This window comes from Eurosta solidaginis, chromosome 4, assembly GCF_040869045.1.
Source record: "Eurosta solidaginis isolate ZX-2024a chromosome 4, ASM4086904v1, whole genome shotgun sequence".
In the NCBI taxonomy this organism is placed as follows: Eukaryota; Metazoa; Arthropoda; class Insecta; order Diptera; family Tephritidae; genus Eurosta; species Eurosta solidaginis.
The window spans coordinates 244,220,414-244,243,811 of NC_090322.1; the positions used below are offsets into that span (position 1 = coordinate 244,220,414).

The following is a 23,398-nucleotide window of genomic DNA, read 5'->3' on the forward strand; positions in this document are numbered from 1 at the left end:
AACAGAATTGGACCAAGGTGGCTGCCTTGTGGGACGCCAGAGGGAACATCGATGACATTTGAAAAAGTATTTTTAAAAATAACTTTTTGCGTTCGACCGCAGAGATACGACGAGATCCACTGGGTGAGACCAGGTTGGAAGCCAAGCCGATCCAGCTTGTAGATAAGTAAGGAGTGGGATACTTTGTCAAATGCTTTACTGAAATCAGTATAAATAACATCTGTGTGAAGATTTTCTCTAAATCCCTTAGAAACATGAGTTGCGAATTCAAGTAGATTAGTAATGGTAGATTTGCCTTTACAGAATCCGTGTTGCGGTTCTGCAATCAAAGTAGAAATGGAAAATGTTAGCTGATTGGTAACGATAGCTTCAAACAACTTTGGGATGGCCGACAACTTTGCTATTCCTCGATAGTTCTCTACACACGACCTACTACCACTTTTGTGAAGGGGTATGAGAAAAGATTCCTTCCAAGCAGAAGGAAAGACTCCACTTTTTAGGGACATATTGAATAAATCAGTTAGTGGCTGATAAATGTGCTCAGCGCATTTTTTAAGAAAACAAGTGGGAATTAAATCAGGACCGTACTTGAAAGATTCTTTCAAAGACGTTAAATATGAAAAAACTTCATCCGGATATATTTCTGGAATATTAATGGTGTTGAGTGAGTTAAGCTGAAATGGATATTCATTTGAAAAAGTATTAAATTCATTGGAATAGTTGGACTTGAAAAATTGTGCAAAGAAGTTAGCAATATCTTGATCGTCGCTAGACAAATCACCCTGGTATTTTAAAGCAGAGGGAAACCCTTTAACCCTACGTTTAGAGTTCACGAAATTATAGAAAGCTTTCGGATTGCAAGTTATTTTCCTTTTCATCTTACAGATGTACATATTATAGCACTTTTTGTTTAATTCAAAATATTTATGACGCAAAATAGAGTAATGCAAGTAATCGGAGTGAGAGCCCGACCTTTTGTATAATTTGAAGAAGCGAGATTTTCTGTTTTTTAAGGACTTCAGCTCTTTAGTGAACCATATTTGGACGGATTCGGTAGACACACGTTTTCGCTTAGGTACGTGTTTTTCCAAAATACCGTAAATGGTGGTATAAAAGTCAGAAACATTTTTGTCAATATCAACACCATATTTGGGCCAAGCCACTGTAGATAAAGTTTGATTAAGTTTACTAAAATTAGCCTTCGCGAATTGAAATCTGAAAGTAGAGTCGTATTTAGTAGCAATGCTACTCGGAGAATTTCTTTCGAATTCGTATGCTATTTCCAGGGAAGGATGGTAAGGGTCTTCAGGTACAGTAAGAGGTTCACCCCGGCTTAGAGTATATTTTGATGTATCATCGACAAATACCAAATCAAGGGTCCTCCCGAACATGTTAGGAATTATATTTATCTGTTTCAGGCAAAGTTCAGTTATTTCGGCTAAAAATTCGTTGTTGGACAGGTTAGAAGAAATAGGTACAATATTCTGATCAGATATGGTCCATAATACATGCGGGATATTAAAGTCACCCAGGACTATCATCGAATCAATGGGCTTCATCAATGAATTAACAATTTTGAGCAGGGAAATATGATCCATATACACCGAAGGATCAGAAGATGGTGGGATATAGCAGACCGCGATATAGACACAACCCATTCCGAGATTGATTCTAATGCATTTGAATTCTGTAGAATCAATAATGGGTAAATTAACCTCAGCTGAAGGTACAGAAGAATGTACCGCAAGCAAAACTCCACCTCCAATTCTGTTCAAGCGGTCATTTCTGTATATTTGGTAATCATGGCAAAGAATCTCTGAATTAAATACATGAGGTTTTAGCCAAGTTTCAGTTAAAGCGATAATGTTGTAATTGCAGTTAAACGATTTCAAATACAATTCAGTTAGTTTAGTGTTTAAACCTCTAACATTTTGATAAAACAAATTTAGGGCCGATTTAACATTCAGTTTTTTGATGCAATATTGTTATGTGGAAGTGTAGCAAGATTTGAAATATTAGTATTACGCCTACGCTCAAATTCCCGCACAAAAGCACCGGGCGGCCAAAAAGAATTATTTAATATAGTATCAAAATGTTGTGCGGATACATCAATCCTAAAAGACGAAATATCCCTAGGATAGTTAAAATTGAATTTTCGAACTGTCACGTTTTCAAATTTAAGCTTAGCGATGATGTACGACTTTAGGTCCTCTTCTGTGGTGTCTTTATCAAATCTTGACACAAAAACAGATTTTTTAATAGGGACAACAATAAGATTGTTAGACGGCGGTTCGGATTCCGTAGAAGGGTTTTGTGGATCTTGATTATCTTTTGCAGAATATTTTTTAGGTTTTGTTAAAGAAACCTTGGATGAAGATGGCTGAGCTGGTAAGGGATTTGGAGAAGCCAGATTTATTAATTCGATAGTTGGGGGCGCTGTAACTACGGGTGGAGGAACTTCAGCAACGGCATTGAGTGTCGGAGAACTTGAGGAGGCATTACAATTTCTATGTTGGTTTACGTTAGTTAAGTCATCCGGATATTTGAAAGACTTAAATAAGTTTTCATACTGGATGAATTTCTTGGACAGTGCGTCAATTTCCCTGCCTATTTCAGAGAACCCATCACGAGCCTGTTTGAAAACTTTGAAAAGATCAATCTCAGTTGGTCTACATTTCAAACAAGCCCAACGAACTCCCTTATCACTATCGTTGAGAGCGTCAACCACTCTTGCTGACAAACCGGCACATTTCATATGGGCGAGCCCATCGCAAACCCACAATCGGCTATGGCTATGTGCGCGTGTGCTAAGGCATGCTTGTGCTACTTTCTGTACTTACAATATCTGATTTTATTTACTGCTTGTAGCTCGGCAATCATGTCATTTAGCTCGCAATACATATCCCTGTGGTATTGACAGTCGCATCATAAACGCAAAATGTTGATTACACTGTAAAGCGCCTAAAATGCTACTACAAATTACTGCAGCTGTCGAATTAAATATTTTCTGGCAACTAGCCATGCCGCTACCAACAAAGTGCATTGATAAAATTTTTTTTCTACGAACAAACCACGTTTAGGTCAGCAATGAGAGATGAGGCAGGCAGCATCACTGGACAGGTCGGTCAGGCCAATAGGGAGATGTGAACCTAAAATTTGTGTAAAATGGAAATGAGTTTTTGATTAAAAGTGAAAGCAAAGGGAATCTTTTATTTGTGCTAAGTTGTGTGTAGCATAATTGCTTGAAATATAAAATTAAATTCCAAATATTTACAGAACAGAATGAACGTAAGCACGGGTCATGGCACTCATAGCTTGCGCTTCGACATAGAGAGGATCAGCATTCCGGCTTGTCCCTTACAACTTAGTTATATCAAGGTAACTTTATAGCTGCATCTTATTTACTTGACCTCATTGTTACACCCTACTTAGAGGAAAAATATTGGTTTAATCGATTCATCCCATATCATCCTGATTATGACACTAACCATGCCCATTATTGGCATTACAGTGCCCCGTCTATTTTTCCAAAGTTTTACTAAATGTGTAACTTGCATCCAAGTATAAATTTACAAGGCAAGTTTCATCTTCGAATGAATCAACTCATATTATCCATTTTTCAAAATTTTCGATATCGAAAATTTGGGCTCTGATTTACCTCATTTTCGAATTTATATATATCGAAAAAGTGGGAGTGGCTATGTCCGATTTCGCCCATTTCCAGCAACAGTCAAATAGCGAATTATCTAATTTTTACGATATTTCGCGGTTTTCAATTTCGTAAAAGTGATCTTATTTTGCCGAAATACCATACAAATCCAGTAATTCACCATGTCTTAATTTCGTTCACCGAAATTATATTATAGGTTACAGTCCGAATTTCCATATGTCAATTCCAATTCTATAACAAATTTATTTAATTTTTTGTCTTTTGCGATATTGAAAAATTAGTGCATTTATTGTTCGATTTTTCTTATTTAAATACCAATAAGTATAAAGTTACATCAGCTTATCAGTATTTTTCGATGAATTATCCCGTTTTCGAAGTTTACGTTATCGATTTATTCGTATATAAATATACTAGGCGAGTTTTATCATCGTTAAGAAATCACCCCATTTTTCGATACCAGAAAATTTTGCGTAGATATACCCGATTTGGTTAATTTTTTCACACCAGTCAAATAATAAATTGTCCAATTTTTTAATTTTTCTCAATTTTCGATATCGCAAAATTGGTCCAAATTTGCCCAAATTACAATATAAATCCAATAATGAATTATGTCACTTCATTTCATTTTTAGAAATTTTAATATCGAGAAAGTGGTCGTGCCTAATTTCCATATCATTTCAATAACAACTTATCAAGTTTTTGCACTTTTTGATATTTTCGATATCCAAAAAGTGGGCATGGTTGTAGTTCTATTTTCCTTTTTTATAATAACAACCCAATAATAATTTAGTTTCACTAGCATGAATAAATGAAGCATACCATTTTTCCAAATTTTCGATATCGACAAGAAGGCGTGATTATCGCCCGATCCTGTTATTTTCACTACAAATCCAGTAATGAACTATTTCATTTCTTCTGTTCTTCGATATCATAAAGTGGCTTGGTCCGAGTTAGCATCTTTTCAATACCAATCCGTTTTTCGAAAATTTCGGAAAGAAAACGTGGGGATTATAGTTCTAGTTACATATATTTTCAATATCAATTTAATAATTAACTATCTAATTTTTTTCATTTCTCAAAATTTTCGATATCGAAATACAGGACAAGAATTATCTCATTTCTGCCATTTTCTCATCGAAAGGTGCGCTTGATTATAGTCCGATTTTGCCAATCCAAAATTGAAATATCAAATTTTCTTAAATTTTCGATATCGAAGAAGTGTTGACTATCTCAATGCCAATCCAGTAAAAATTATCTCTTTTTATTTTTCGTCCAATTTTGTCTGTTTACAGTATCAATCCAATAATAATCTAAATAATTATTTTAAATTTTCTATATCGAAATTGTGGGAATGCGTATGGTCCGATTTCTCCCATTTTCAATGCCAATCGATGCTACACTAACTTAAATATTTAAGTCTGAATTCAATACAATAAATGAGCTAGTATGTACCGAAACGAAGAATTGATTCATTGAAACCAATTAAAGTTTTAAAAACAATTTTTCTGATAACAATGACAAAGTCAAGTCGAAACTGTTTTCATATTCACTGAGCAAATCAAACAGAACAAATAGCGATAGTTTTTCTTTCAATTATGTTAGCCAATTTATGTATGTAGAACTTATAGATAATAGCCATAGTAATGGTCAAGCGATTAGTTGGCTTAGCAGCATCCAACCACCCTTCACACACACCGCACAAAGAAGAAAGTAAACACACACACACATTCACATAAGTGATAATAGTCGTGAAAATGGCTGCACATTTTCATTTCAGCACAAAAAAAGAAGCTCAATAGTGGCAGTTATATTTTTGTTTGACAAGCACTTTATTGCAACCTTAAAGCATTTCGGTAGACTGAAACGCGCGTGGGATCAGAGTGCTAAGGGGCTAAGTGTAGTGTGGGGAATGTTGTGCAGTTGAGTAAATTTTTTATTAAGATTTTTTTTTTATGCGCCATTCTTATAAATTAGTTCCTTTGAGCGGTAGTTTGTTCAGCATTGGGCGTTATTGAAATGCAAATATTTGATAAAAATTTTAAGTTGTGGGAAAATTTAAATTTGTTTACTTATTTGCCCAAATGTGGCAAATTTTTCGTAGAAAATGTTAAAGTACACAGCAGCTTAATAAGTATTAGGGGTATTCATGTTAGTCCGAGTATCAAATTGTATGTTTAAAACTTATTATTTCTCGATAGTGTGTTTTGGTGTTATAAACTGAGCAAAAATATAATAAAATAAAAAATAATATAATTAGATAATCTAATACACAGGCTTTCATGAATACCCACTTTTATAACTTAAGGTTTTTAAGCATGCCAGAGAAAAATGTATGTGTTTTTTCAGGTTTGTGAAATAAAAAATTTAAAAAATTCAGATTTATAATTTTTCTCCCGTTTTTATTGAATATTTTTTCCAAAAATGTTCTTTAATTTCTTACTTTTAAATGTTTAACTTTTTTCTGTCTGTAGGAATACAAAATTCGGATTTATTATTTCAAATACTATGCACCAATTTAAACAAAAAAATTTTTTTTGAAAAACTTTAAATAATGGAAGTTATTAAAAAAAACTTCACAAAAATATTTATGTATACATAATTCGAAATCTTTTGGAGTAATGAATTTTTAACTTCCTTGAAAAATTTACGAAACCTTCGAAAATTTTATAATGATTTTCTCAGAAACTTGTGAATAGTGAATTGTATAAAAAAAACTAGTTAGATCAATTTAAAAAATATTTTCAAAAAATTTCAAAACCAAAAAAGTTTTTAAACATTTTTTGAAAATAGAAAATTGTGTACTCTTAATTTTCAGTAACTTTTTGATAGTGAATTGTTTACCGAAAACCAGGGAAAAAATATGGCGAAGTTTTTATGCCTTTTTTGTCAATTTCGAAACTATTTTTGAGTGTATTTTATTACGAAAATCAATAAAAAAAAAAAACAAATTAGAAAAAAATCGAAAGGTTTCTCAAAAACTTCATGTGAATTCCGAAACTTAATACTTCGAACTTTCAGAGGCTTTTAGTATTGAATTGTGTAACAAAGAGTATTTAAAGTATTTTATAAACTTTCAGAAGCTTCTTGAGTATTCAATTGTGTAACAAAAAGTATAAAGAACTAAACAATTTAAAAACCAAAATGTTGAGAGTTCATATAAACTTTCATGTAAACTCCGAAAGTAATACTTCGCATTTTCTAAAACTTATTGGGTAGTTAATTCTGTTATAAAAACTATGTAACCCAATTACAAAATTTTAATGTTTGATACGTTTTGGGAACTTACATGAAAACTTAAAAATGTATAATTCGAATTTTCAAAAACTGTACAATCAATGCATTCAAAATCGGTTTCGAAAAAATTGAAAGTTCAAACTTTTTTTATTTTTAGAATTTTCAGACAGATTTTGAGTAGTGAATTGCATAATGAAAACTGGGTAAGATAATTCCAAACACGTTTTCGAAAAACATCTAGAAGTTTTCAAAATTTTCATAAACATTTCAAAATGTATGCTTTGAATTTGCAGAAACTTTTTAAATAGTTAACGCATTGTAAAAGTAAAACTATGCAAACCAATTTCAAGAAACATTTCCGAAAAATTGCATCTAATTTAGAACTAGTGGACTGAACTGGTACTTTGTTGAGTGTTTGTTTTAAAACTTAACTTCTGCTACTAAGTTCAAATAGTTCTTTCTTTAAGTTAGTTAAAAAACACAACAGCACCCATTTATTTATCTTAACTACTTGTGTGTAGATACAATAGACGCTCGTCCAGCAGTTTAGTAAAACATTAATCTTACAACTCAACTTAGAGATACTTCAAATACTAAAATATGCAAGCAAGCGGAAGCATAAACTGAAAGCAAGAATGCAAAAACAAAATATTAATAAAAGTAAATAAAAGATAAAAATAAAACTAAGTAGCTCAATTCCTCATTGCGCTGACGATCCCTTCTCCAACGACATTAAAAAAAAGGCAAGAGAATCGAGAGGGGAAAAATTCTTCAGCTATAAATGCAAGAAATCTGTGCTTTTAATGCGTTCCTTTAACATAATATTTTTTCTTATGTTTGCTTGTTTTTTTTGTGTATGATACATGTATGTAGCTAAAGTGAAAGCAAATAAATGAATAAGTAAATAAAGAAAAACTCATTTCATCATACCACAACATTCCTTTTAAACCATGCACGGCTCTGTGATGTCCTGACAGAATGCGGAAATGACTGTAGAAAAAACTTATTCTGAATGGCAAACATTTGGGTGTTCCATGTATTTTTTTGCATGCACATATTAGGGATGTTACGGAGTTTTGATTCGTATTCCGAAATGTCGGAACCTGTTAGTTATTGCTATTTAGATTTCTGATTTCCTTTTCGGTTCTCCTGTTTGAAATTGGAATTATAACAAAAGTCGACCAAATATAATAATATAGTTGATTATAATTTCGCATTAGACAACTTTTTCAACATAGGGAAAGAACATATTTTCCATGTGTTTGTTTATTCGACACCCTCCATTTAGTATCTTCTACCCATTCACATCACTCGCACATATATACACCTGCGAGTAAAAAAAATAGCGGTGAAAATCGTTTTATATAACGAAAACCATTTTTTGTTAAGAAAACAATTTCGTAATCTGAAAAATTCGAATTGATTTTGGAAATTTTTTTCTTAATGTGGCTCAGTTTTTTTCAAAGGAATGTGTGAAACTTGTATTTTTGAATAGAAAAAAAATCTAAAACAGCTTTTGGAAAAGAATTTTCAGAAATCGATGCAAAGACTTCAAACTTGTACCACGCCAGATAAAATGAAATTAAATACAGAATTTTATACTCAAAAATGTTCCCAAAACTCTTATTAACCCAGATATGCCGAGCGTACTACATGTAGTGCACCTGTTATTTTCAAAATATTTCGTAAACAGTAATTTAAACTAAGTAACCAACCTGTCGCTGTGCTACTGTACAAAACAGGCATCATAGCTGGCTTTGAAACAAATTTTTGTTGCCATTCCTTGATTGCCTTTTTTAATATCAAAAATGCGAATTTTGTGAAATTGTCAAAAGTGTGAAGATGTCGCGTAATCGGTAAGAAAGAAATATTTAATCCCATTTTCTTTTGTATATTTTTATTAAAAATAGTTGTAGAAATTGAGGTACACCAGTAGTGGAAGTGTAAAACCCAATTATATGTGATTTTTGTTGATTTATTTGCTAGCGCACTACATGTAGTACGCTCGCCACTAGAGTACAAAAAAAATTAAAAAAAAACAACAAATTTTTTGTTTTCAGTTTTTAACTTTAAATGAAATAATAAGTACTCTAGAAGAATAAAAACGATTTTTCCTATATAACCAAAATTACAACTTTTTCCTTGTGTATGTGCCGAGCGTACTACATGTATGTAGTACACCCTACAAAATCGTTTAAAAAATATTTTTTTTTAATTTATCTTAATTTCTGTAATATTTTATGTTAAAAGAATGATAATACCATTATTTTTGTGGAAATTGCTTCACCAGGAGGTCCGTCGGCATATCTGGGTTAAAATTCTAAAAATTTTCATTAGCTGTTTAATAACCTCGAAATTTTTCGAAAACGTTTTTGAAATTGGTTTACATTAGTTTTGATTGTACAAATCATTGAAGTTACAAAGAAAACGAAAAAATTGTAAAAAAAAAAATAAAAATAATTTTTGCTGCTGTTTTTTTACTCGCAGGTGTACATAAATGTTTACGTAGTTTTATATGTGCTGGACTATTGAACTTTTTAAAAGCGATATTTGGTGAAATATGATCCAGCTATTGAGTGGATGGCTCGCTAAAAGATTTTGCACGTTTTTTCATTAGAAGTGAAACACCTAAAATTTTTTTGGAAAATTAAAAAAACAAATGTATTTGACTATGATTATGCTGTTGGTTTAGATAGATATATTTAATTTGGGAGGTTGGAAAGCACTGTACGTGATTCCAACTATCAAATATAGGTCTGAAACCACAGTTGTCAGTGAATAACTGAAGAGTAGGTCGGAGAGCACTAGTTTTCAATCATTTCTTGTTCGATACGATGTATATATTTGTTTTCGGGTGAGCCACATTTAAATTTTAAGTCCACTTAAAGCGAACTTACACATATCAACAACATTATTCGTTACAACCTTGATGTCAGATGGAAAAATCGCGGTCTTCGTTTCAAAAGCTTCCAAACTTCGTAAAATGCGTATCTGTAGTATCAAATTCTAAGAAGAACTAAACTGTTTCGCCACCGCAAGTCTTAATTCAAATGTTTCCTACGAAGATCGGTATACAAGTATTTTCGAGCCGCTACTTAGGTTACAGGCATACAAGAGTGAACTATGGATGATGGACATTCAAACTATCATATTCGAGGAGTTATAAATTATTCGTACTTGTAGTATCAAAATTGTTGTTTTAAAATAGGCCTCCAGAACATCGAATTACGAGTCCATCTTCTTCAAAATATGCGTAATTTAAACACAGAGATAAGCGTAGCCGTTGTATTGCTGTCATGCGGACGATTGTTCTTGTTTACAGCGGTTAAAAAATTCCTATATTCTCTATCAAACTGCATTTGCTGGACTTACAACTATCGAATTCGTTGGATTTAAAAATATTCGTAGCCGCAGTATCTAATTTCACGAACCATAAAGCTGCTTCGTTGTTAAAAGAGTTCTAGTAATGCTGCTTACAGTAGAACGATAAATGCTCACACCCTTCGCCGGTACAATTGCCACTACACACGTCCCAGTTGTGAAAGCGAATAGCAAGGGAAATGCAAAACGCAGAGCATAGCAAGTGCTAACTTGTAGGCATTTTATTCCGCTACCGAGTGGGGAGTGCGTAAACTTCTCAAAGTGTTTATCATAACTTATGACCTGGCTACTCCGTGAGGACCTTACATAGACTGCATAAGTCCACAGTATTATCATAACTTATACTTAAATACAAATATTTCGCCCTCTCCTAATAGAAAGCTCGTAGATCAACGTTTCTTAGACATTCTTTGTCTCAGTAGGACGGTTATGACGGAACAGGTATGCAACTGTTATTCCTTTTCGCAATTCGTAAAGGACTTCAATTGGTGAGTTAGGCCAGTCCACCGAAAAAGTCAGGTTCATACCTCTTTCACCTCCAAAGCAGTGATGCGTCCGACGCTATCCTAACTACAGGACTAAGTCAACGAAAAAATCCTTTCATCTGTTTATTTGGTTACCGTACACACCAATCCACTTGCTCACCGTTTAGCATTCCGCCGGTTATTTGACCTCGGTCCTTTTGGAAAGGGACACATCGATTACCGATCCATCGAGTTTTAAGATGCCGATCCATCGGGTATTCAACATCAGTTCACAGTTCACCAATGTACCGGTTATTTAGCATCTACTCATCGGTCCTCTTGGATATCGATGCATTAGTAGCCAATCTCGTAATTTAGTCACCGCCGGTTATTTCCCATCGATCCGTCAGTCCTTCCACTGACTTACCGTTCGCTGACTGATGCCCACTCACATCCATCAGTCCTGCCCTGCCGTCATAAACTCTCAAATTAATAGGACACCACCCAGCTGCTCATCGAGTCACCGTTTATCATTTCCACCGGTTCTTCTACGGTATCCGTCAACCGATTCAATGTTCAACTCTTTCACCGGCCGTAAGGCACCCGCCACCCGTCTACCGATTCTACCGGCAGCTTAAGCACCGTCCACCGATTGAACATCCGCTTCAAAAAGTTCTTAGCGAAAACTCATCTGCCTTGCAGATGCCGTCCGGAGTCGGCATGAAACATGTAAAACATGGAGGAGAAGCTCGACCTAAAATCCTTTAGCAGATTATCGCTCCTTGCTTTTTTATTTATTTATTCGCGATCGAAACATCGACTTAATCAGCTTTATTTTTTGAAGAGATATCCCTACTACTTCTAAGATAAAAGTTCCATTGTAAAATTTTTTATAAAAATAATGCGCAACGGTTTTTACCCTCCAAAGCCACTTCAAACGATTTGGAGGCGCATCCGTATGACGCACTGATTTTTTATTTTTGTTTACCCAGTCGTTGAAAGGCAGGGATTTGTTAAGCGTCAAGATCTAAAACTGCTTAGCTTCAGAGAACTTTTAAACTCATCAGCTAAGTAAAACACTAATAAACGGACTAGAGACCAAACTCGTACAAGTTTCGTAACTTTAGGGCACCTTCGTCAGGGGGCCTGGCTTATTTTTGTAAAAACATATCAATTTCACAGCAAGTTGCAAGACATGACACTGGTTGATGTTCACTTTTATTGTGTGATGATTTTACGAAAAAAATTAGCCTCCTTGAAGAAGGTTCAAAAGAGCATCGAAACGCGTAGGGGAGCATATTCTTAAAAGTTTAACTAAAATAAAAAAATAATACAATGCGCGATAACCTCCGAATAGATATTAGGGCGAACTTCTCTTCCAATTTGCGTCGTGTCCCTTTCTAATTTTTCCTACAAATTGACAGGACGGGACCTACATGTTTAACACCGACTCCGAACGGCATCTTCAAGGCAGATGAATTTTCACTGAGAAGTATTTAATGGCAGCAGAAAATTCAGTATTTGCCAAATCCCTGGCAAGGAGCGATCCCCCTCGGAAAAACCTTTTTTTTTTTTAAATTGAAAACACTTGTTTCAAAATTTTTGATGTTGCTTTGTCCGATAATTGGACGCAGGATCTTCAGTATGGTAGGCGGATCATGCTACCACCACACCACGGCGGGTGCCAGTCGTTTATATGGAGGCAGATATGCACTTTGTTGTTTCCTCACAAGCCCACAGTTTTTCTCCTTTTTCTTTAAGACACTGTCAACTAGCTTATAATTTTCTTAACCGTCTTTCAGCCATCTCCCCGAGCACTTAAAATATGTGTGCATTGTATATCTATGCCAACTCTTTTTAAGTACAAAAATATTTTTTTATTTTTTTCTTTTACATCCAAAAAATCTGTACGAAAGAAAAATTTCATATGCAGCGACATCTGTGCGCATATTCTTTACTTTCTTTTTATCTTTTTTCGACCCATAACTGCAGGCATGTTGAAAAATCCCAATGCATCATACATACACACTCACACATACAAGCATATGCTTCAAGTAATTCTTAGCTTTTTAGTCCTGCAGCAACAAATGCTGAAATGTTAAGTGAATTTTTTTTTACAGTGTCAGCTGTTTTAGATTGTGTTGTTAGTTTCAGTATAAAAGAATTTGAGCGCTTCCAGGTTCGCTAAAATTCAGTTAGTGAGCTCCTTAAAGAGGCGCCTCATTAATTTTTTTAACTTTCAAAAATATAGGACGAAAATGTTGGGATACTTAAATATAATTTTTGGGTCTTTTAAAGTTGATGGAAGAATTTCTTACTTTTAAAATATATGTATGGTAAAATGGGGCACAGTTCACTTTGGGGTACGTTTTTTTGCAATATAAAAATAAAAGATTGCAAATTTCCAAATTACGCTTTAATTTTCCAAGTATCTTGATCCGTTCACCACTTAGCGGAGTGTTTCTTACTCCATGTCGTATAGTTTCCGAGTTCTAAACGCTGTTCTACGCTTATGGTAATGGCGAAGATATTAGTGAACTTACTTCTTCCTGTTGCCGAAAAAATCGGATTTTCAAAAGGTCTTAAAAGCATAAAATTTGGTACGTCTAGCCTTTGCTCTCTCGTCCGTACGAAGAAAATGAAAAATTATAATTTGTAGAATTTTGTATAGGTTATTTCCCACTTTTGCAGAGTAGCTTGAACCTCGTGACGAACGTCATTACAAATATTTTTGCAAAAGGTCGAATGTTTCCGAGGGCAAGAAATGATCTCGAAAAAGTCGTAACTATCAACCTTTAAACTATAATATTCCGAAGATAGTCATCATACCGGCAAAAGATTATCCCTAAATTATCTTAAAAACTATTTCGATATGATGACAGAAATAACTATCATCCTGAAGAAGTCCCGAATTAACTGAAATATCCCGAAAGCAAATCCAAAATGATGCCGAAATGACCCTGAAAATATTTGTAAACCGTTCCGAAGTAAATTTCTTCGAAAGATTTATGGACCTCTACACAGTTAGCGATGATGAGTACCGAAGAAGATTTAAAGATGAGCTTTACGAACTTTACGCTGACATCAACATATTCCAGCGAATTAAAACGCAGCGGCTACGCTGGCAAGGCCATGTTATGCGAATGAAAGGTGACGCTCCGGCTGGGAAAGTTTTTTTTATGGGAACCCGCCTATGGAGGTAGAAGAGGGCGGCCCTCACTCCTCTGGAAGGACCAGGTGAAAAACGATTTGAACTCCCTTGGTGTGAGCAATTGGCGCCAGTTGGCAGAGCGAAGAAGGGACTGGCGCGCCTTGTTGGACGGCATTACCCGTTTAAATGGTTAAGTGCCAAGTAGGTAAATAAGTAAGGTTCCGAAGTAAGCTAAGAAGAACGAAACAATTTCAAAATATTTCGCAGGTAGTAAGAAAAATATTACTAAAATAATCCACGGAAAAATTCCCGGAATCGTCCCGAACTGATTGGATATTAGGGCGGGTCGATTTAAAAGTCGCTCATTGCTCTGTGAAAATCGTATTCTAGGGATCAAAATAAAAAACTAAACTAATAAATCATCCCGAAAAGATTCCAAAAACAATTCCTAAATGATTAGAAGCTGATACCGAAATCTTTCGGAGTTAGTCCCGAAATCCTTCTTAAAATAGTCCCAATTTACGCAGACATATGTGAAATTATCCGGAAATAGCCCCGAAATTGTGTTGGTATTCAGGCTGGTGATCACGTTTCAAACATTTTTAAAATCTAAAGCTCTATTGGCCTTTTAAAAAACTTCATTGGTGTAGCTCAAATTGTTTCAGAATTCATTTAAGGAGACTCGAATGTTAGGTCAATATTTGTTTTAAAAACCCCTTTCTCAGATTATTTTTTCAAAAATTCTTTATCTCAAAGGAGCCCTGAAAACATTCTGCACATTCCACCTGTAAACCTGGTAGCAAAGAACATAGCATTAACAACCGCAACCAGGCTCGTTGCCTCGGGGCAGCTTGAGCACCGACCATATGGCAATAGTAGTATAGCGTCATCAATCACAAGACGAACAGACTACCTGATTCCCTTTCTGCGCTTCGAGGGAGATCTTAAGGCCACAATAGAGGTGGACGGTTGGCGCAAGGGTGCGCAAATGGCAGACGACGCGATACATGTGTACACAGATGGTTCCAAAGTAGTGGAAGGAGTAGGGTCTGAGATCCTACGGGCTGCCGGATTACTGTAGCGTTTTCCAAGCGGAAATATTAGCCGTAACCAAAGCAGTAGAAATCCTGGAAGAGAATAGCTTAAGCTGCAACCGTGTTAATTTTTATATTGACAGTAAAGCAGCAATTAAGGCAATAATCTCGCATGGCGCAGCATCTAAATGCGTGTTAGAGTGTAAGCAGTCTCTGGAGAGAATCGGGACAGGGAGAAGCATACATCTATATTGGGTCCCAGGTCATATGGAAATAATGGGAATGAATAAGCGGACGAACTAGCTAAAAAGAGTGCTTCCCTTGAAGCTTGCTCCGTAGACGTCCCAATTAGACTGGGCGAGATTAAGCGAAGGCGAGAGGTGCACATGATCGACCAAGTGGGAAAGGCGTGGGTTCATGCGCGGGGCTGTAAAGTGTCGAAGATTATGTGTAGGTCTTACAACCTTAGACTAACAAAGTTGCTTCTATCATTAAAAAGAGAGGACTGTAGACTCATGACGGGTATTCTAACTGGACACTGCCTTCTGGCGTCACATGCCTTTAAATCAGGCTTGGTCAGTAATAGCAGATGTAGGAAGTGCGGGTTGGAGGAGGAAACGATCGAGCACGTTCTGTGCTCGTGCCCTGCACTTGCCAGGCTAAGACTCCAGCTATTAGGAGTGATACAGCTGTCAGATCTAGAAGAAGCAAGTGGCTGAAGTCCTAGGAAGCTTCTAGAATTTGCCAAGAGGACGGAGTTATTTTATAACATAGGTCCTGGTTTTTGATAGGGTTTTTCAGTTTGGTCGTTAAAACAAACTTCTGGTAACACTACGGACTCAATCAGTGTATGTGAGGTCCTCATGGACCAGCCAGTTCAACCTAACCTAACCTTTGTCTCAAAATTCGGTTGGAGAACGGCCTCTCAGATATTTTCTAAATGCATCTCTCGGAAATTGGTTTTTTATCCCGCTCGGAAAATAACAGTTTTTTTCTGAGTTTCTTATTTCGCTCGGAAATGGTTTTGAGTTTTTTTACTTCGCTCAGAATAAAAGTTATACTTTCAGTTTTTTTTTTGGCGCGGAAAATAACAAGTTATTTTTTGAGCTTTTTATATTGCTTTAAAATAACAGTTTTCTCTACAATTTTTGCTTTTTACGTAGAAGCTGTTTATTTCATATGCAAATATCTTTGTTTTACAAACTGGTATTTGGATATGTTCCACACAAAGAGCGCATAATTATGTTTTTATGCGGAAGGGAAGAAAAAATTTCGTAAAAGTTTCAAAAATCAATACGTATTTTGAGAGACTTATAACTTGTGTGTTTTTTACTAAAACTGATTGGCTTAGTTACAAAACTGCATACCGTAAAATTAAAAAAAAAAAAAAAAAATAAGTAGAAAAATTGTTTCATTCATTTTCTCATGGAACGCCCCTTCTATTTTTATTCTGCAGAAAATATATCTCACGCAGTTAAGTATAAAGTTCCAATTGAAAGTCCTTAATATACAAAAGTTCTAGCGTGAGAGTTCATTATAAGAAAAGCGATTTTTTTTAAGAGAATTGCAAAGTAGTATTTTTCTTCTTTTTTTTTTTTACTGCACATTCGTTTTAGTTGGGAGCAAAGTCAGCGTTTCTTGACTTTTTCATGTCAAACATCTGTCTCCGCTGTAAATTTTTGTCATTCTATGTGTGTGCAATGCACCAAGTAACAACATTAAGAGTTTTGAAATAAACCCAAGTATCAACAGCCCTTCACCCACCGCCTCCTTACACCCACTAACTGACTGATAGCCAACTCCATAGTATTTTGAGAAGGGCGAAATAATGGCGACATGAGCAACACCACCCACATAAAGCACCAACAACCAACAAAATCAACCACAAACAAGTAAGGAAGGTTAAGTTCGGGTGTAACCGAACATTACATACTCTGTTGAGAGCTATGGTGACAACATAAGGGAAAATAACCATGTAGGAAAATGAACCGAGGGAAACCCTGGAATGTGTTTGTATGACATGTGTATCAAATGAAAGGCATTAAAGAGTATTTTATGAGGGAGCGGGCCATAGTTCTATAGGTGGACGCCATTTAGGGATATAGCCATAAAGGTGGGCCAGGGGTGACTCTAGAATTCGTTTGTGCAATATGGGTATCAAACGAAAGGAGTTAATGAGTATTTTAAGAGGGAGTGGGCCTTAGTTCTATAGGTGGACGCATTTTCGAGGTATCGCAATAAAAGTGGACCAGGGGTGACTCTAGAATACGTTTGTGCAATATGGGTATCAAATGAAAGGTGTTAATGAGTATTTTTAAAAGGGAGTGGGCCTTCGTTTTATAGGTGTTCGCCTTTTCGAGATATCGCCATAAAGGTGGACCAGGGGTGACTTTAGAATTTGTTTGTATGATATGGGTATCAAATGAAATGTGTTAATGATTATTTTAAAAGGGCGTGGGGCTTAGTTCTATAGGTGGATCCCTTTTCGAGATATCGCCATAAAGGTGGACCAGGGGTGACTCTAGAATTCGTTTGTGCAATATGGGTATCAAACGAAAGGAGTTAATGAGTATTTTAAGAAGGAGTGGGCCTTAGTTCTATAGGTGGACGCCTTTTCGAGATATCGCCATAAAGGTGGACCAGGGGTGACTCTAGAATTCGTTTGTGCAATATGGGTATCAAACGAAAGGAGTTAATGAGTATTTTAAGAAGGAGTGGGCCTTAGTTCTATAGGTGGACGCCTTTTCGAGATATCGCCATAAAGATGGACCAGGTGCGACTATAGAATGCGTTTGTACGATATGGGTATCAAATGAAAGGTGTTAATGAGTATTTTAAAAGGGAGTAATCCTTAGTTCCATAGGTGGACGCCGTTTCGAGATATCGCCATAAAGGTGGACCAGGGGTGACTCTAGAATGAGTTTGTACGATATGGGTATCAAATTAAAGGTATTAATGAGAGTTTTAAAACGGAGTGGTGGTAGTTGTATATGTGAAGGCGTTTTCCAGATATCGACCAGATGTCCAGATGTGGACCAGGGTGACCCAGAACATCATCTGTTGGATGCCGCTAATTTATTTATATATGTAATACCTGCCAAGATTTTAAGGGTTTTTTATTTCGCCCTGCAGAACTTTTTCATTTTCTTCTACTTAATATGGTAGGTGTCACAACCATTTTATACAGTTTTTTCTAAAGTTATATTTCGCGTCAATAAAACAATCCAATTACCTTACCATGTTTCATCCCTTTTTTCGTATTTGGTATAGAATTATGGTATATTTTTCATTTTTCGTAATTTTCGATATCGCAAAAGTGGGCGTGGTCATAGTCGGATTTCGTTAATTTTTTATACCAAGATAAAGTGAGTTCAAGTAAGCACGTGAACTAAGTTCATTAAAGATATGTCGATTTTTGCTCAAGTTATCGTGTTAACGGCCATGCGGAAGGACAGACGGACGACTGTGTATAAAAACTGGGCATGGCATCAACCGATTTCGCCCATTTTCACAGTAAACAGTTAGCGTCATAAAATCTATGCCCCTACCAAATTTCAAAAGGATTGGTTAATTTTTGTTCGACTTATGGCGTTAAAAGTATCCTAGACAAATTAAATGAAAAAGGGCGGAGCCACGCCCATTTTGAAATTTTATTTTATTTTTGTATTTTGTTGCACCATATCATTACTGGAGTTGAATCTTGACATAATTTACTTATATGCTGAAAAGATATTAAATTTTTTGTTAAAATTTTACTTTAAAAAAAATTTTTTTTTAAAAGTGGGCGTGGTCCTTCTCCGATTTTGCTAATTTTTATTAAGCGTACATATAGTAATAAGAGTAACGTTCCTGCCAAATTTCATCATGATATCTTCAACGACTGCCAAATTACAGCTTGCAAAATTTTTAAATTACCTTCTTTTAAAAGTGGACGGTGCCACGCCCATTGTCCAAAATTTTACTAATTTTCTATTTTGCGTCATAAGTTCAACTCATCTACCAAGTTTCGTCGCTTTATCCGTCTTTTGTAATGAATTATCGCACTTTTTCGGTTTTTCGAAATTTTCGATATCGAAAAAGTGGGCGTGGTTATAGTCCGATATCGTTCATTTTAAATAGCGATCTGAGATGAGTGCTCAGGAACCTACATACCAAATTTCATCAAGATACCTCAAAATTTACTCAAGTTATCGTGTTAACGGGCGGACGGACGGACGGACATGGCTCAATCAAATTTTTTTTCGATCCTGATTATTTTGATATATGGAAGTCTATATCTATCTCGATTCCTTTATATATGTACAACCAACCGTTATCCAATCAAACTTAATATACTCTGTGAGCTCTGCTCAAATGAGTATAAAAAGCATTAATAACGCAACATTGACACCAACCAATGAACTTTATGTTTGAGTTGGTAAAAATATTGTAAATCGGATAATATTGTTTGTTTGTTTGCATGTTGAGTCGAAAATCGAATTATAATGATGTCGCTCTATTTTCCTTCTTGTTCTTTTCGCTTTCACCGTTCGCTTTCGAGTTCTTTTTCTACTAAGCAAACTATATATGAATATTTATGTTTTTGTCGTTAAGCATATTTGGTTTCCATTTTTCCAAGCTTTTTTATCTCTACTTTTCGCCTTTGGAAAATTCAGTTTAAGTATTGCAAAAACGATGAGCGCAAAAAGTATGCTTGAAAATGTAATAGATACTTCCTACCCTACTATTTAAAAAAAAAGAACCCAAACTAACTCATTGTGGGGCGAATGGCAGCGAACATGTATGGAACACATCCTTTTTTTTGCAGGATTAACTTAGCATGACTGGTAATTACAGTGTGCGAATCTTGTTGCTGTGGCTGTCATGCAGGAGCAAAGAACTTGTTCATTCATAAATTTTTTTGTTGTAGGGTTTAAAAAAAGTAATGCCACTGTTGCAGCGTCAAAGGAAATCTTAATTGCATTTAATGAATATTAATGATGATGTTGAGGAAGTTCAAAACTGTGCGAGATACAAGATGGCTCATTGCCTGGGATAAAGTTCTCAAGTAGTTAAGAAATGTTATACTCAGCTTATCGAATATAGACATTATAATGTGATAATTTGTAGTGAAAAAATTGATTGAAAGGGTGCAAAATTAAAAAAAGATAACAAAAGGCTAATTTTTCTTCATAGTATTGATTAGTTTTGATTAATGATACAAGTCATCCGTGTTGATGTTTGATCTTTTTATATAAAGGTAGTTTTATAAATCAAATTTAACATATTCTTCAAAGCCGGTGCTTACCAAATTTGGGGGTTCAGATTCCTGCTCGGGCGCCATAAATGGCTTAAGAAAAATATAAAACTTAATAAGAATCTGCAGATAATTTTTCTAGATCAAATGGACAGTCTTGATTATATTTTTATATAAAGGCGGATTGAAAAATTTGTTTATCACCTAAATGTTTTTTTCTTTGGCATAGAGCAAAACATTAGTGATAAAAAAATTTCAAATTCGATGCAATCCACATTACAGCTTTCAGGTTCTTGCTAGTTCCTAGTTTTTTCCCATACACGTTTCGTCGTATATGCTCTGTTTTAATCAAATTTTATATAGGAGACCATGGAAGCAACCTTAAATTGAGGACTTTACAACGAATACGACACTATTATGAACTGCCCTAATGATTTTTATTTTTTTTTTGATTATCTGTTTATCTACAATTCATATTGCTTGCAGAAGATTGACAAAAAATTGTTGTTGCGAATTAAATTAGCAATCATTAACAATGATATCGGTATAAAAAAAATATCAAAATCTGGTCGTTCTGGTATTCCGGTCCTACTCGGGTGCCATAAAGCAACCCTGTTCGCTCACTTGTTTCGACGCCAAAAAATTTTATGAGACGCACGCATTGAGGAACACCAATTGCTACCTTAAATTCTTTATTTCCAATCTATACTAATAGTAGTTATACATTCGGTCTAAGCTTGGTCTTGAGAGAAAAAATTGGTTTTGCAAAATAAAGTTAGCAATCATTAACAAGGATGTAAAAAGTAATGATACGATAATGATCAAAATCGATGCATTCAAACATGCAAGTCCCTGCTCGTGCACCATTAAAGTCTCAAGTTCATTATTATATGCATATCGAGCATACCGATGAAAATTCAAAAAAATCAAGGTCGCTGCACTTCACATTCTAGGGCTCAAGCTGCTGCTCGGGCGCCATAAAGATCACCTTTTCGTTCCCGCATTCGGCACTTAAAATTTTTTTTAACCATCCGACCGAAATATTTATTCCCAATTTGCACTACTTATAGCAGATTCTACACGAATTTCAAAAATTCATATCGGAATCCGGCTGCACCTAGCGGCATTGTTCCTATATACGAATTGTCGTCAGGTACAAGGCATTCACGCTTAAAAACAATATCGGCTACCAGTTCTTTTAATTTGTACCTATAAACGGCTTTGTAGCGTAAGGGCATCATAGTCACGCCTATTAATAAATTATACTCACAGAGTTTCGAGATATAGACCAATAACAAATGTTGGTACGTGCTTTCGAAATTGCATTTGTTTACATAAGGTCTCCATTGGAATAATCTATTTAGTGACTTTCCCATATCATCGCATGACTAAGAGATACTCCTGTTTCAGAGATTGGTCAAAATTGCCTTGCCTCAAAAGAACGGCCTATCTCAGCCGAATTCTGAAATGGAACGTTTTTGAAACAAATTTTGAAATAGGGCGTTATTAAAAAGTGAGATAGAGCGTTTATGAAACGGCTACCGAGATACATATATTTGACTTTGTGTGGTGATATTCTACTCGACAGCTGATATGTAAGATTTAAACACTAATATTAACACTTCTGAGCCCTGTAATAAAAACAAGTGTCTTTATTTTGAAAATTCTAATCTTGTTCATCTCTTATCCTCTCTTTTAGGTTGATGGCCAAAAGTATATGGGTCAAGGACGCAGCAAGAAGATCGCACGCATCGAAGCAGCCGCCACGGCATTACGCAGTTTCATACAATTTAAAGATGGCGCCGTACTCACACCATTGAAGCCGGCTTGTAATCTTGATTTTACTAGCGATGAACATTTGGAAAACGGTATTAAGAACTCTGAAAACCTAAATTCAACAGAATTAGTCTCGTTTTTAGACGCACTGTTCAGGCATGCGAAATTTGTTAAAAAACTGACACCCTTCATGAGGGTAACCGATTGTGAATTAAGCATGGCAAGCAAGTATTTGTTTTGGTTTTCTTATTATTTGTAATATTTTATTTTATTTGTTGTAATTTTATTATTATTTCTTATTTATTTATTATGTTTTGATATACATATGTATGTATATAATTTTAATAACTCGAGGGAGGTAGAAACAAGAAAGTTGCAAAAATTAGGAATTCAAAGAGGATCGAATTCGATGCATTTCATGGCCGTGTGCGGGCGCCTTTAAGATCTCTACTCGGGCGCCGTTTCCTAAAAAGTGAGGTGTCCGTCTCTCAAGTAGACATTTTAAAGTATTTTGGTGTATCAAAGAAAGCTGTCAAAAGAAACGTATTTTTCGTCGCATTTCAATAACAGTATTTCTAACTAGGGTTGCCACCTGACATTATAGCTGGTATAATCGCTACTATCTCGAAAACGATTTGGATGAAGTTTTGTAAAGACATAGGTAAAAGATAAATAGCAGTGCAATCTTTTTTTGTTGTCGAAAATGTTCCAAAATTTGGAAACATTTTATGAAAATTTTGATTTGTTAATTTGGACTTCTCAAATTGTTTTTAATTATTTTTTTATTTTAAATTTTATTAATTAATGTTTCACACTTTTTATGATGAAAAATCGAATTCCGGATGGTAAGAAATTGTCAAAAATCAATGCGAATTTTGCGAGATCACTGCGTCAAACCAAAATTGATTGTACTATAAATTGCGTACTGAAAAAATTCTGTGAAATGCAAAAAAAATTTCGTAAAATTTTCTCGGATTTTCAAACTTTTTTCGAAAATATTTTTGAGATTCGTGAAATGAAAAAGGGGACTTAACTGACGAAATTTTATAAAAATTGCCACTGCTATTTCTCTGTTCGCTGCTGTAGGTGTTGTTAGGATGTGTACGGTGTTGCCACCTGTTTAATTTTGTTTTAAAGACAATAAATTATATTGGAGAATGCTTGCCACCCAACCTTAATTATATATTTTCGCCGTGATAGAGAAGTAAAATGAACGCATTTGTGATTCCAATCCTTTTTCGCAGTTTTAACAAAGCCTTCTGTTTCAGAAGGCAAACATTATGTTTACAAGGCAACTTTAATTACACTGGTAACTTTTGTCAATTTGATAGCATATTTTTGTTTAACATAGCGAATACCCTTAACAATAACACTCCAACGCAAGAGCAGGCTCCATTTGAAATACGATCAACTCGATCTGATATTTATATACTATGTAAATAAATGGTATAC

General features: G+C 35.0%; 1 protein-coding gene across 3 annotated transcripts in view; it reads left to right on the forward strand.

The window, feature by feature from the left end:
- Adar (Adenosine deaminase acting on RNA) overlaps positions 1-23,398 on the forward strand; it is a 276,010-nt gene that overhangs the window by 220,010 nt on the left and 32,602 nt on the right. For all 3 annotated transcript variants that reach the window (XM_067785366.1, XM_067785365.1, XM_067785364.1), the window contains one exon: positions 21,870-22,038. In XM_067785366.1, the coding sequence (XP_067641467.1) occupies positions 21,870-22,038 (169 nt within the window). The remainder of the gene's footprint in view (positions 1-21,869; positions 22,039-23,398) is intronic.